This window comes from Rana temporaria, chromosome 5 (assembly GCF_905171775.1).
Source record: "Rana temporaria chromosome 5, aRanTem1.1, whole genome shotgun sequence".
NCBI lineage: Eukaryota > Metazoa > Chordata > Amphibia > Anura > Ranidae > Rana > Rana temporaria.
The window spans coordinates 288,405,051-288,417,640 of record NC_053493.1 but is presented as its reverse complement, the minus strand read 5'-3'; the positions used below and the strand labels follow the sequence as shown (position 1 = coordinate 288,417,640).

The 12,590-nt window shown below is 41.4% G+C and overlaps 1 protein-coding gene across 1 annotated transcript in view; it reads left to right on the top strand.

Moving 5' to 3' along the window:
• The window catches only part of CIDEA (cell death inducing DFFA like effector a), a 41,340-nt gene extending 29,390 nt beyond the window's left edge, over window positions 1-11,950 (top strand). Inside the window, exon 5 of the mRNA XM_040353940.1 lies at window positions 9,744-11,950. Within this exon, the coding sequence (XP_040209874.1) occupies window positions 9,744-9,873 (130 nt within the window). The 3' untranslated portion in view covers window positions 9,874-11,950. The remainder of the gene's footprint in view (window positions 1-9,743) is intronic.
• The last annotated feature ends 640 nt before the right edge of the window (window positions 11,951-12,590 follow it).

Sequence of the window (12,590 nt, the reverse complement as noted above, 5' to 3'; positions counted from 1 at the left end):
CATATCTTAGGCTGCATTCTTACGTTGGCTGCTAGGTGGCGTTCCCGTTGTGGTCAGCGTATAGTATGCAAATTGCATACTAACGCCGATTCACAACGTTACGCGAGCCCTGCGTACGCAGTTTACATCGTTTTGCGTACAGCGTTTTTTGCGTAGGGCTGCCCATGCTAAAAGCAGGGGCAGCCAATGCTAAAGTATACCCGTCGTTCCCGCGTCGCGAAATTTTAAATTTACGTTGTTTGCATAAGTGAATCGTGAATGGCGCTGGACACCATTCACGTTCACTTTGAAGCAAATGACGTCCTTGCGACGTCATTTACCGCAATGCACGTCGGGATAGTTTCCCGATGGAGCATGCGCTCTACGCTCGGCGCGGGAACGCGCCTAATTTTAATGATCCACGCCCCCTACGGGAACATTTAAATTACGCGCCCTTACGCCGGGCAATTTTAAAGAGCGCACGCGCAATTTACGGAGCTAAATCGCGGGTAGCGCAGTAAATTTGCGGGGGCACAGGGCAAAAACGGTGCCCTGCGCCTATGTAAAAAATGCGTAAATGTTACTGAATCTACCCCTTTGTTCACATTTGCAGTCCTATTTTACACGGCATACTCCATGTATTTCAAATAAATTGGCTTGTAGCTGGGGAGGAATGGTGATGTGTGTTGCCTCTGGAGTACTACCGTTCTCACTATATACTGTGCTGTTATGTAATGTCTACAACTTCCATTGATCCCTGAGGAGGGACACGATTGAGTGAAGAGGCAAGGAAAGTAGCCCATTTCAAAATTTCCATTTTTTTTTTTTTTTTTAACCAGCACTGTTTCTTGCCCATCCCCCCCGAGTAAAGTAAAATCATCCTTAACAGATACAAGTCTTGACTTACACTAAGAAGCAGCTGTTGTGCAAAGCTCAGCTGTTGTGTGCCCAGTTGTGTCCAAGAAGAGACCGTCCGCACCTGCCAGCATTGTCCTGCTTTCAGCCTCCATGTCTGGCGATCTCTCATTACTCACTGAGAGTTAAAGCAGAACACAAACGCACACATGCTTTAAAAACTTGCCAAATGAAGTTGTTCAAGTGAAGTTTGTTTATTTCCATGTGTTATTCATGACTGATTAGCAGTGCAGCTCATAGATCTTTTTTGTAACTGTTCTAGTTTGTGTTTATACCTATGGCATCAAAAGCCTGCATCCAAATAAACAAATCGTAGAGATCCAAAAGTTTAAGAAGCGTTCTTCCAGTTTTTGTTGAAGCCGTTCAAGATCCATGAATACCCTGAATTGGTAGAAGGGTAAGCGGCTGCTAGATCGTAGAAGAAAAAGTTACCGTAGATTACTAAAAACTGAAAAAAAATGTAAACTTGTTGTAACCCCTAAAAAGTTTAGGTCGTTCCTTTAGAAATGTGCAAAAAGAAAAAACCAGGGTGTCGGTGAATATAGTTTCCTACGGCGTATTGAGTTCCAAAAGCTACAAGTTTATTTTTCTGTCCACTTCAATTGCTTTGAGTTGCTGGGAAACGCAAATGATTCTACGCAATCTACAGACACAGAAACCTGTGCAAAGACAAATTTGATGTGCGTGTTTTGGTTTAGATGCACTTTAACCACTTAAGACCCGGACCAATATGCAGGTAAAGCACCAGGCCCCTTTTTGCAATTCGGCACTGCTTCGCTTTAACTGACAATTGCGCGGTCGTACAACGTGGCTCCCAAACAAAATTGGCGTCCTTTTTTTTTCCCCCACATATAGAGCTTTCCTTTGGTGGTATTTGATCACCTCTGCAGTTTTTATTTTTTGCGCTATAAACAAAAATAGAGCGACAATTTTGAAAAAAATTCTATATTTTTTACTTTTTGCTATAATAAATATCCCTCAAAATATATAAAAAAAACTATTTTTTTTTCTTCAGTTTAGGCCGATACGTATTCTACCTATTTTTGGTAAAAAAAATCACAATAAGCGTTTATCGATTTGGTTTGCGCAAAATTTTATAGCGTTTACAAAATAGGGGATAGTTTTATTGCATTTTTATTAATGGCGGTGATGAGCGTTTTTTTTTTTTTTTGTGACTGAAACATTATGGCGGACACATCGAACAATTTTGACACATTTTTGGGACCATTGTAAAAATGACAATTGCAGTTTGGGAGTTAACCACTAGGGGGCGCTGAAGGGGTTAAGTGTGACCTCATATGTGTTTCTAACTGTAGGGGGGCAGGGCTGGAAGTGTGAAGTCATTGATCGTGTTTCCCTATATCAGGGAACAGACGATCAATGACAGCGCCACTGTGAAGAACGGGGAAGGTGTGTTTACACACACCGCTCCCCGTTCTTCAGATCCTGTGACCGATCACGGGACTCCGGCGGCGATCGGGTCCCGCGGCCACGGAGCTTCGGACCAGGTCGCGGGCGCACTCCCGCGACCCACGGCTGGACATTTAACAATCACGTGATACAGGTACGTGATTGTGCCCAGCCGTGCCTTTCTGCCGACGTATATCGGCGTTAGACGGTCCTTAAGTGGTTAAAGGGGTTTTCCACCTTTTTTTTAAGTTTATTAAAAGTCAGCAGCTACAAAAAGTGTAGCTGCTGGCTTTTAATAAACAGACACTTACCTGCTCCACGGCTCCAGCGAAGCGCCGGCCGGGGCTCCGCTCCTCACCCCCCCTCGCCAGCCGGCGTCTTCATTCTTAGTGTGGGCACCCAGCAGTGACAGCTTTCGGCTTCACGGCCGGGCACCCACTGCGCATGCGCGAGCGGGAGTGCACATGCGTGAGCGGCGCAGCGCCGTCCGATTGGACAGGCGCTCGCCTACAGGGAGGGGCTGTGAAAAGGCTGTTAAGCTAATCGCCTTTCCAGCCCCTCGGCGCAAAGGAGGAAGTGGGACAGGAAGTCCCCTTCTCCTGAAGCCCTCACTCCCCCCCCCCAAAAAAAATTACATGCCAAATGTGGCATGTAAGGGGGCGAGGAGTGGGTTAAGCGGAAGTTCCATTTTTAGGTGGAACTCCGCTTTAAAGTGTATCTAAACCCAAAATAAAAAAATATAATATAATGTAACTTTACCCATCATTGGATGTCCTGGCTGTATTCGTTTTCATTGTCTAGGCTAAGGACATTTTCAGCAGTACAAAAAATAGCTGTTGATCGTGCCAGAAATGCAGTGCCATTGACGGTCTTTATCTTTATTGTATAAACTACTAGTTCAATCAATCCACCATGCAATGGAGACAAAGGCAGACATGTTTCATGTCCAGCCTATGTGACAATCATGGCTGCCCCATAAATACAATGGCGAAAAGAGTGTATACATGAAGGGACAGAAAAAGTGTTCTGCGCAGGATCATCAGGTGAAAATGTAACTGAAATTAACATAGGCAGACTAGGGTGACCACATTTCCAAACTGCCATTCAGGGACACGCCCACCCCTCCCCAAAAGATTATCTTTTGACATTTTTTTTGCAGATTTTTGGGGCAGGGGTGTATGAAATCAGCGGGCCTGTGTGCAAGATCAAAAGTGCATCAAGAAGAACAGAGTGGTCAGGGGGGCCGCAGAGTAGCGAGAGGGGCAGTGGGATGGACAGGGGCACTGAGCCAGCGGCGGTGGTAAAGTAAAAAGGGGTCTCGCTCTCTGCCAGCTTAGGGGTCCACCACCACAGGCTGAGACAGTGAGAGACAATGCAAAGGCTATTTTAGGGGGCATTAGATCGGCCCAGGGCAATTCAGGGACACTGTATTGTCCCGGAATGAGGATGCCCAGGACACAAATATGAATTAAGGGGCAATCCGGGGCACATGGTCACCCTAAGGCAGACCGGTCTGAAGTCCAGCCTCTGTGACAGCCATGGCTGCTTTCATAGCTACAGTTGGGAGTTGGCATAACCATTCATAGACCGACAAGTCTAATGCGGTGTGAATACAAATCGATCAGCGCAATAATGTAAATATATAAATGTGATCGTAAGTAAGCTGCTGTCATTCCACTTTAACCTCTAAAGCAATAATACAAAATACAGTGCTGCACTACTAATTCTCAGAACAATATATTCAACAGATATTGTGTATATTGAAAATGTGTATTAGCCAAAAAAAATGTATAAATAAGTGTGTGTGTGTATAAAATGTATGTATGTATGTATGTATGTATGTATGTATGTATGTATGTGTGTGTGTGTGTTTGTGCAGATAAAAGGTAAGTGCTCTCCACCACCGGTATCGCAAGCCGCTCACCTCAGACAAGTAAAATCAGCAGTTGTCCCCTCTGGGGATAATCAAGACACCCGGCACAGTCTGGATACAAAGATCTCCTCAGGCTGAAAGACCCCGATCATCTTACTCATCAGGTTTGTATATACAGTGGGGATCGAAAGTTTGAGCACCCCAGGTAAAAATGTGTATTAATGTGCATAACGAAGCCAAGGAAAGATGGAAAAATCTCAAAGGCATCAAATTACAGATTAGACATTCTTATAATATGTCAAAAAAAGTTAGATTTTATTTCCATCATTTACACTTTCAAAATTACAGAAAACAAAAAATGGCGTCTGCAAAAGTTTGGGCACCCTGCAGAGTTTATAGCATACAAACTTTGCAAAGCTGAGACCTGCCAGTGTCATGGATTGTTCTCAATCATCGTCTGAGAAGACCAGGTGATGTCAATCTCAAAGATTTTAAATGCCCAGACTCATCTGACCTTGCCCCAACAATCAGCACAATGGGTTCTTCTAAGCAGTTATCTAGAAAACAAACTTAAAATAGTTGACGCTCACAAAGCTGGAGAAGGATATAAGAAGATAGAAAAGCATTTTTCAGATGTCAATATCCACTGTTCGGAATGTTTTTAAGAAATGGCAGTCATCAGGAACAGTGGAAGTTAAAGCAAGACCTGGAAGACCAAGAAAAATATCAGACAGAACAGCTCGCAGGATTGTGAGAAAAGCAGTTCAAAACCCACGTTTGACTGCACGATCCCTCCAGAAAGATCTGGCAGACACTGGAGTTGTGGTACACTATTTCACTATAAAGAGATACTTGTACAAATATGGTCTTCATGGAAGAGTCATCAGAAGAAAACCTCTTATGTCCTCACCACAAAAATCAGCGTTTGAACTTTGCATATAGACAAGCCTGATGCATTTTGGAAACAAGTTCTGTGGACCGATGAGGTTAAAATAGAACTTTTTGGCCGGAATGAGCAAACGTACGTTTGGAGAAGAAAGGGCACAGAATTTAATGAAAAGGACCTCTGTCCAACTGTTAAGCATGGGGGTGGATCAATCGTGCTTTGGGGTTGTATTGCAGCCAGTGGGACAGGGAACATTTCACGAGTAGAAGAAAAAATTGATTCAATAAAATTTCAGCAAATTTTGGATGGTAACTTGATGCAATCTGTGAAAAAGCTGAAGTGAAAGAGAGGATGGCTTCTACAAATGGATAATGATCCTAAACACACCTCAAAATCCACGGGGGGTTACATCAAGAGGCGTAAACTGAAGGTTTTGCCATGGCCTTCACAATCTCCTGACCTCAATATAATTGAAAATCTATGGATAGACCTTAAAAGAGCAGTGCGTGACAGACAGCCCAGAAATCTCAAAGAACTGGAAGACTTTTGTAAGGAAGAATGGGCAAAGATACCTCAAACAAGAATTGAAAGACTCTTGGCTGGCTACAAAAAGCGTTTACAAGCTGCTATACTTGCCAAAGGGGGCAGTGCAAGATATTAACTCTGCAGGGTGCCCAAACTTTTGCTGTTTTCTGTAATTTTGAAAGTGTAAATGATGGAAATAAAATCTAACTTTTTTGGACATATAAGAATGTCTAATCTGTAATTTGATGCCTTTTTAGAGATTTTTCCATCTTTCCTTGGCTTCGTTATGCACATTTAATACAAATTTTTACCTGGGGTGCCCAAACTTTCGATCCCCACTGTGTATGTATGTGTGTGTATGTATATATGTGTGTGTGTGTGTGTACAGCAGGGCTTTTTTTCAGGGGGAACTCAGTTCCACCACCTCTGGCTCAGACCCTTTGGTGCCTGCACACCACAATCACTTGTAAACACAGAAGTCTGGTTTCTGTGTTTACAAGTGACAGCTCTGCACTCTGTGTGTAACCCCCCTGAACTCTGCACTCTGTATGTAATGCAATCCTGGTATGTATTGCACCTTTAAGACCCTTCTACTGTTTTTGAAATCTGAACGGAGTCGTGGTTGAGTTCCTGCACCTATTTTCTGAGAAAAAAAACTCTGGTGTACAGTATGTGTGTGTGTGTGTGTGTGTGTGTGTATATATATATGTGTGTGTATGTGTATGTATATATGTGTGTGTATATATGTGTGTGTGTGTGTGTGTGTGTAATATATATATATATATATATATATATATATATATATATATATATACGTACGTGTATGTGTGTGTGTGTGTATATAATGAAAAAGGCAACATGTAGTGCTTTTCGTTTTTAAAAACGAATTTAATGGTAAAAAGTAATGGCTACACTCACAAGGCTAGCATAATAAACTTGTGTTTTATATGTTACCTTTTTCTTATATGTGTTATATGTTACCTCAGAGTGGGGGAGGAGACTAATCAAAACACCATGTTGAACTTTCTTACTATATGTATGAAATAAAGTATAGCTGAGATAAGCTGTTACAACTAGTCCACACGTGAAAAAAATGTGAGGTGAACAGTGGCGTATCCAGGATATGGCCATGTGCCATATGAAGGGGACACTCATGAGGGGGAGACCAGAGGGGGAGATATATATAAATAATTTTATAAAAAACAGAACCTCTATATTATAAAAAGCAGTGCTTGAGCTTGTCAAGTGCCTTTGGACATTATGATGATCCATGGTGGAATGAGGTCATCAGTCTGCTGTAGGCAGGAGGAAGCATTGCTCCTCCCCAGTGATTAGACTGCAGTATTGTAACTTTGTAGTAAGCCACAGTCTGACAAGCTGCAGCAGGTGGTTTATTTTTGTGAGGTTTTGGTGAAGGCAGCCAAAAACTGCACAGGCACCAGGATGACTGCGTCATCTCTGAGCCAGAATCTCGTAACAAGAAGTAGATGCTAACCCTGAATAATGCCTTGATCAAAGTAATGCTGGCCTTCTGGAGGCCAAAGCAGATGACCTTTATGGGGAGCACTGTGATTTCCATGAGAAGAAATAAATGCCTGTAAATATTGTTAGTTTTCTACATGTTAAGCATGCATGAACAGTGCAGTGTATATTTCTGTGTGCAATGGTTGCGTCATTAGCGGCTGCCCAGTGGATGTAGAGGAGAGACGTGGGACCTAGAAGAAGTGGTGAAGAAGGTGGCAGTGCAGGGGGGAGGTGAAGTATTTTTTACTACAAGTGAGAACTTGCTGTGCTGGATTGGGGCACGCTAGGAGGAGGTAAGTGTGCTTACGTACTTGCACGTTCTGTCAAGAACCCACCCCCACCTATCATTCAGTTTTAATGAGAGTGTTTTAATTACACAATGTATGTATTTTTAAGACTGTTTTTTTATATTTTGGTGAAATAATCCACATAATCTTCATGTCATGTAATCCATATTGGTGCATGTATTAGTTTTTCATATTGGTATGTACCTAGATCAAGTCAAACCCTGTTTTTAGTAATGTCGGCAACATTAATTTTGATTGCGAAGACTGTTTTGAAAGGGTGCCGACACAAACCAAATCAGTTCTTCTTCTTCTTTTTTTTTTTTTTTATTTATTTTTTTTTTTTTAAATCGTTCAGACCATAATATTCTATTTTTTTTTATATGGAAGTGAAACCAATTCTTAGAATTTTGCAGTATTGTTTTTGATTTTATAGTCTCTTACTGCTTAAACAAAATAGTTTGGATAAATATAAAGTAAGCCCTGAATTTTAGCTTATCAACCTGCTTCAGCTTTAACCCACAGTCGGGGGTGTTGCTAGGTGGGAAAAAAAACAGGGGCTTCTGCCCCGAAGGTAAATTTGATATCCCCTCCCACATTTTAAAGTAAGTCCAGCCCAAGCCTGGCATGGGGGGTGGGGGTAGGCTCACTTGCTGGTTGCTGCCTGCCTCGCCAGTGCCCGTCGATGCAGCCTCGCCAGTGCGTGTCAATGCAGCCTCACTAGTGCCTGTCAGCACAGCCTTGCTAGTGCAGCCATGGGGAGAGGAGAGCTGTTGGTTTACACAAAGCAGGGAACTCCTGCTTACCCGGTGTGCTCTAAGTCAGTTTTGCCTCCTGGACCAGCTCCTATGATGGATATCACACTTCCTGGCATTGGACCACTGTGATATCCATCATAGGAGCTGGTCCAGGAGGCAGGACTTTGTGGCGCTGGGTAAGTGGGAGTCCCCCACTTTGTGTAATTCGGAAGCATTTGCCCCCCCTTTCCTTCAGAGGCCGCCCATGCACCCCCAGGATCGGTCCTGCAAAGCGGCCCCAGGGCAGTCTGGCCTTGTATAGCTCTGAGTTCCTGTCCAACTCCAGGCCTTGGGACTCCGGGCTAATAATTCTGAATTGGGAATGTGAGACCCAGGGGGTTTTGGGGGCCCACTCAGGGCTATAGCCCCGGTCAGCCCCCCCTCCCAACGCTACTGCCCACAATTATCCCTTTTTTTTATTACCATAAACCTTTCCTCTCAAATTCAGTACAACATCTCATCTTGGTAAGGGAATGCTTTTTTGTATAAAGCTAATGAGGTGTTGCTTGGTGACCTCACTGGTGAACCAAACTTGTGCTATGTTACAGGTGAGTTGGAGGTGCTGCAACAGTGCAAAGAAACCAGCATCTGTATTGCCCAAAAGTGTTGGAATTGGAAGCAGCGCTTGTAACTCTGAAAAACTGCAAACCTTTTGATTCATTAGTGGGGCTAATAGTGCATATGACACTTGCATTTTATTATGGAATAATAAAATAGACAATAAAGGTGGTGACAGGCAGGGATGTCTTAATGGCATCATGGACCCCTGGGCAAAGTAATGAACTGGGACCCCTACTAGCCTTCCCCAATTTAAGCACCTACTCTCAAACATGTAAGTATAAAAAGATAATAGAATTAAACCTATATTTATTAGTACTTTAAAAAAATAATATATTTTAAACAATAAGAAAACATTCCATAAATCATAGATTAATCAACACAAAGGGCGTAGTATAAGTAAGGAGGTAGAAAGGAGCAGTACAGGGGGAGGGGGGATTGTTCACGAGGTCCCAATACAGGGGTAAGGAGAGCACAGTACGGGTTTCAGGATGTGGCCATCCCAGGAAAGCTTAATAAAGTGTGACAGTTGGCAAGTACGATATAATATAAGATTACCATGGGGCCCCCTATGATAATCTTACATTATATCGTACTTGCCAACTGGGCGGTGCTCATGTATTAAGATGACCCTGACAACAAGATTACCTTTTAATCTAGTTCTCAATAAAATTATATCTTTCCTCGCCGGACAGTTGAAATGTCTGGAAGGCAAAATGGCTGGCCCAGCATATTATGGCTGCCAGGAAGAGTTAAATCTTGCAGATTGGAGAACCTGGGGGTGGAAGGTATAAAGTTCCTACAATTTTTTTTTTGTTGACCAATGTAAATGGGTTATACATCATGTTACTCTGTAGTAGTAAAGAATAGGAAAGGGGACCATAAAGTAAAATTAAATTTGTGAGTTTGGTCAATGATTTTATTTCCTCTTCTTTTTTTTTTTTTTTTTTTTTAAGCCTAATTCTTTTTATTTCTTTTTTTCTATATTGTAGAAGTCTTGTGCGCCTCCTTTCGCATTTGGCCCAGGTAGCTGGACATTTGCTGCTGTATGGTGGATCATTTATGATGCAGTGGACTGAGGAAACTCAAGAACGAAGAACTAGGAGGACGCAGAGCTCTTAAAACACAAGCCACAAGAAAAGAGAAATGTCATGGACCTAAAACTAAAGACACCAATGTGTTTTGTAGCTAAGCTCTTTTGGGCTTATTAAATAACCATGTACTGGTTTCCATTTATGTTTTTGATTGCCACAATCCTCACACAGCCTATAGCTGGCCATTCATTGTTAGTTTTTTTTTTTCATTCAGCCACCAGGTTGCCTCCATCCATATAAATGATGTAGATGGAGAAATCGCTCCTACCTGGACGTTGTATTTTGGCAATGGCAATACACTGATCAGCAGGTACAGTTGATTGCCTGCAGCTGCTGATTAAGGAATATTTTCCAACATGTCCCTCCAACAAGAGATTATTAAACAATTGACTTTTGTTAAGTTGGAACTGCCAAACGCAGATCGAAATTTGATTGTCTCTGCTGAACTGGCCAAATTTCAATCAGTGTATGGCCAGCTTGAAGCTGATCTCCAGCTTTTATTCAAGTTTTTTAAATCATTTGTTCGTACCAAATGAACTATTACATTCACTAACAGATGTGTCTGCTGTATATAGCCTCAGCTCCTGAGTGCAGCGCCGTGTTCTGGCAGCAGGATGGAAACTTCCAGTCACACTCCCGCAACAAAATCAAGTTGGAATGAGTACTGCTTAGCCATTCACAAGGAGGTTTGTATTCTCATGATTCCTGGGGTGGGAGGGTGACATCATGATCTGACTCGGCCATTCAGAGGAAACTTTGCATTTATCTATAGAATACAAATGTCCCTGTAAATGGCTGAGCAGTGCTCAACCAGTCTTGATTTTGTTACGGGAGTAAGACTGGAAGTTCCGGGAGAAAGACTGGAAGTTCCTATCTCGCTGCCAGAACACAGAGCTCTATACTGTATATAACGGAGGTTACATACAGTTGGCAGGCACATCTGGGAGGGAAGATAATGATTTATTTGGGCCAGCCTGAAAGGTAAACTTCACTAAAAGCTGGAGATCAGCTTTAAGGACTTCTTTAAGTTGCAGACAAATTTTAACGTTCTGTTCGCTAAGCAAAAAAAAATATTTTGTAAAATGCCGACCCAGAAGAGGCTTCTAAAGATCTTCATTTCAGCAGTCCTGACAAACAGAGTTATGCAGTTACTTAAAGTGGCCAATCAGCAGTAACCTTTGGCAGCTTAAAGACCATAGACCAACGCTAGCATATTTCAAATAGATTGTACATGGATTTACTGCACACCGTTATTTGTTGCTTTAAGTTGCTAAATAAACCCTTTTCGTGAACTGAGGACAGACCGCAAGTACAGATCTGTCTTAAATCAGACACTGTTCACTTACAAACACACTTTATTTAAAATGTTTACATTTCAGTTGTATGTTTCACGATAAACGATAAAGCATCTCATTACATTTTTGTCTTTTGCGCTAATTAGTCAGTTAGTAGACTTAATAGATTTTTAAGGTCTCTGCATAAATTTTGTCTTTCAGGAGAAATTTTGTCTTTCAGGAGAAATTTATCGCTGTCGCATCTATTTTAGATATTTCAATGTTATTTACAAGTTGCTATGACATGCTGCATAGTATTAGGATAGTATGTAAAATGTTATACTTGAGGTATAAGGTTATTTATTGATATAGGTTTTATTTGTTTTATTATCAAGTTGGTGGCTGCTGTAGTATGTATGAAATGTTGACCTTTTAATACGTGAAAAACAATGTGTATTGCTGTTACCCATACCAACCAGTCCGAAACCTTAACTGGTCTGATGGTATTGAATTACTGAACTCGTTTTGGGAATATTATTATTATTATTATTACTTTTTTATGTTATTGCCGTTGTAAAGAACTCTGACATTCTAAAAGTAACTAGTTCCATATCTGAATATATACATTCGTAATGTCCATATCCATAAAACAATCCTGTGAAAAATTTGGGTTGTGAAGACGTTGACCAAAGTATTGCGAAAGGGATCAAAGCCTAAGGAACTCGCTGACTTTCAGAGCTGCCACTTCACAGGTAACCAAGCCCTTATAAAAGACCTGATGGTTTTGCGACATTACTAGCTATATGTATATTAAATGCCTTTTTAGTTTTTTTTTGGACCAATTTTTTATTTATTTTTTTGTCTTGATTTGGTTGCATGATATATTAAGAAATGTTATCCTTCTTTTCAGATGGGCCATTTGACTTTGACCCATGTGATGGGAGCTTTTAACAGTAATTTTCAGTTCTTGCACTACATATTCCTCACCTGCCTGTTGAATTCGGACCTACACAAAATATCCCATCCCCATGCTTGACAAGGATTGGGGTCTGTGTGCCTGGTCTGGGACTTTAATACTAGAAACCTGGAACATAGTAATGTTCCTGATCAATTATCTTCCTCTCCGGTGTCTGGGTAGTATTAGGTGGTGGGGCTCAAAAGCTAGTTACAAACTTACCTCCCACAAGTTGTGTGTCAAGTAGCAAGCTGCGTAACCATCCTTCTTTCTTTTTTTGTTTTGTTTTTTCTTCAACTGTACCAAAGTCGCCAATATCTAGCTATACAGTAGTACCTTAAAATGAATTGTGGTGCAATGTGTCTTAATGTTTATTGGCTTCAAACTTTTAAATTCGCTTACAAGCTTTACTGCCTTTTTTTTTTTTTTTTTAAATACATGTTTTGTGAAATCTTTCAAAATTGCTAATTGGTTAACCACTTCCTTCAGAGCAGAAAATTGACTATATCAAAAGTC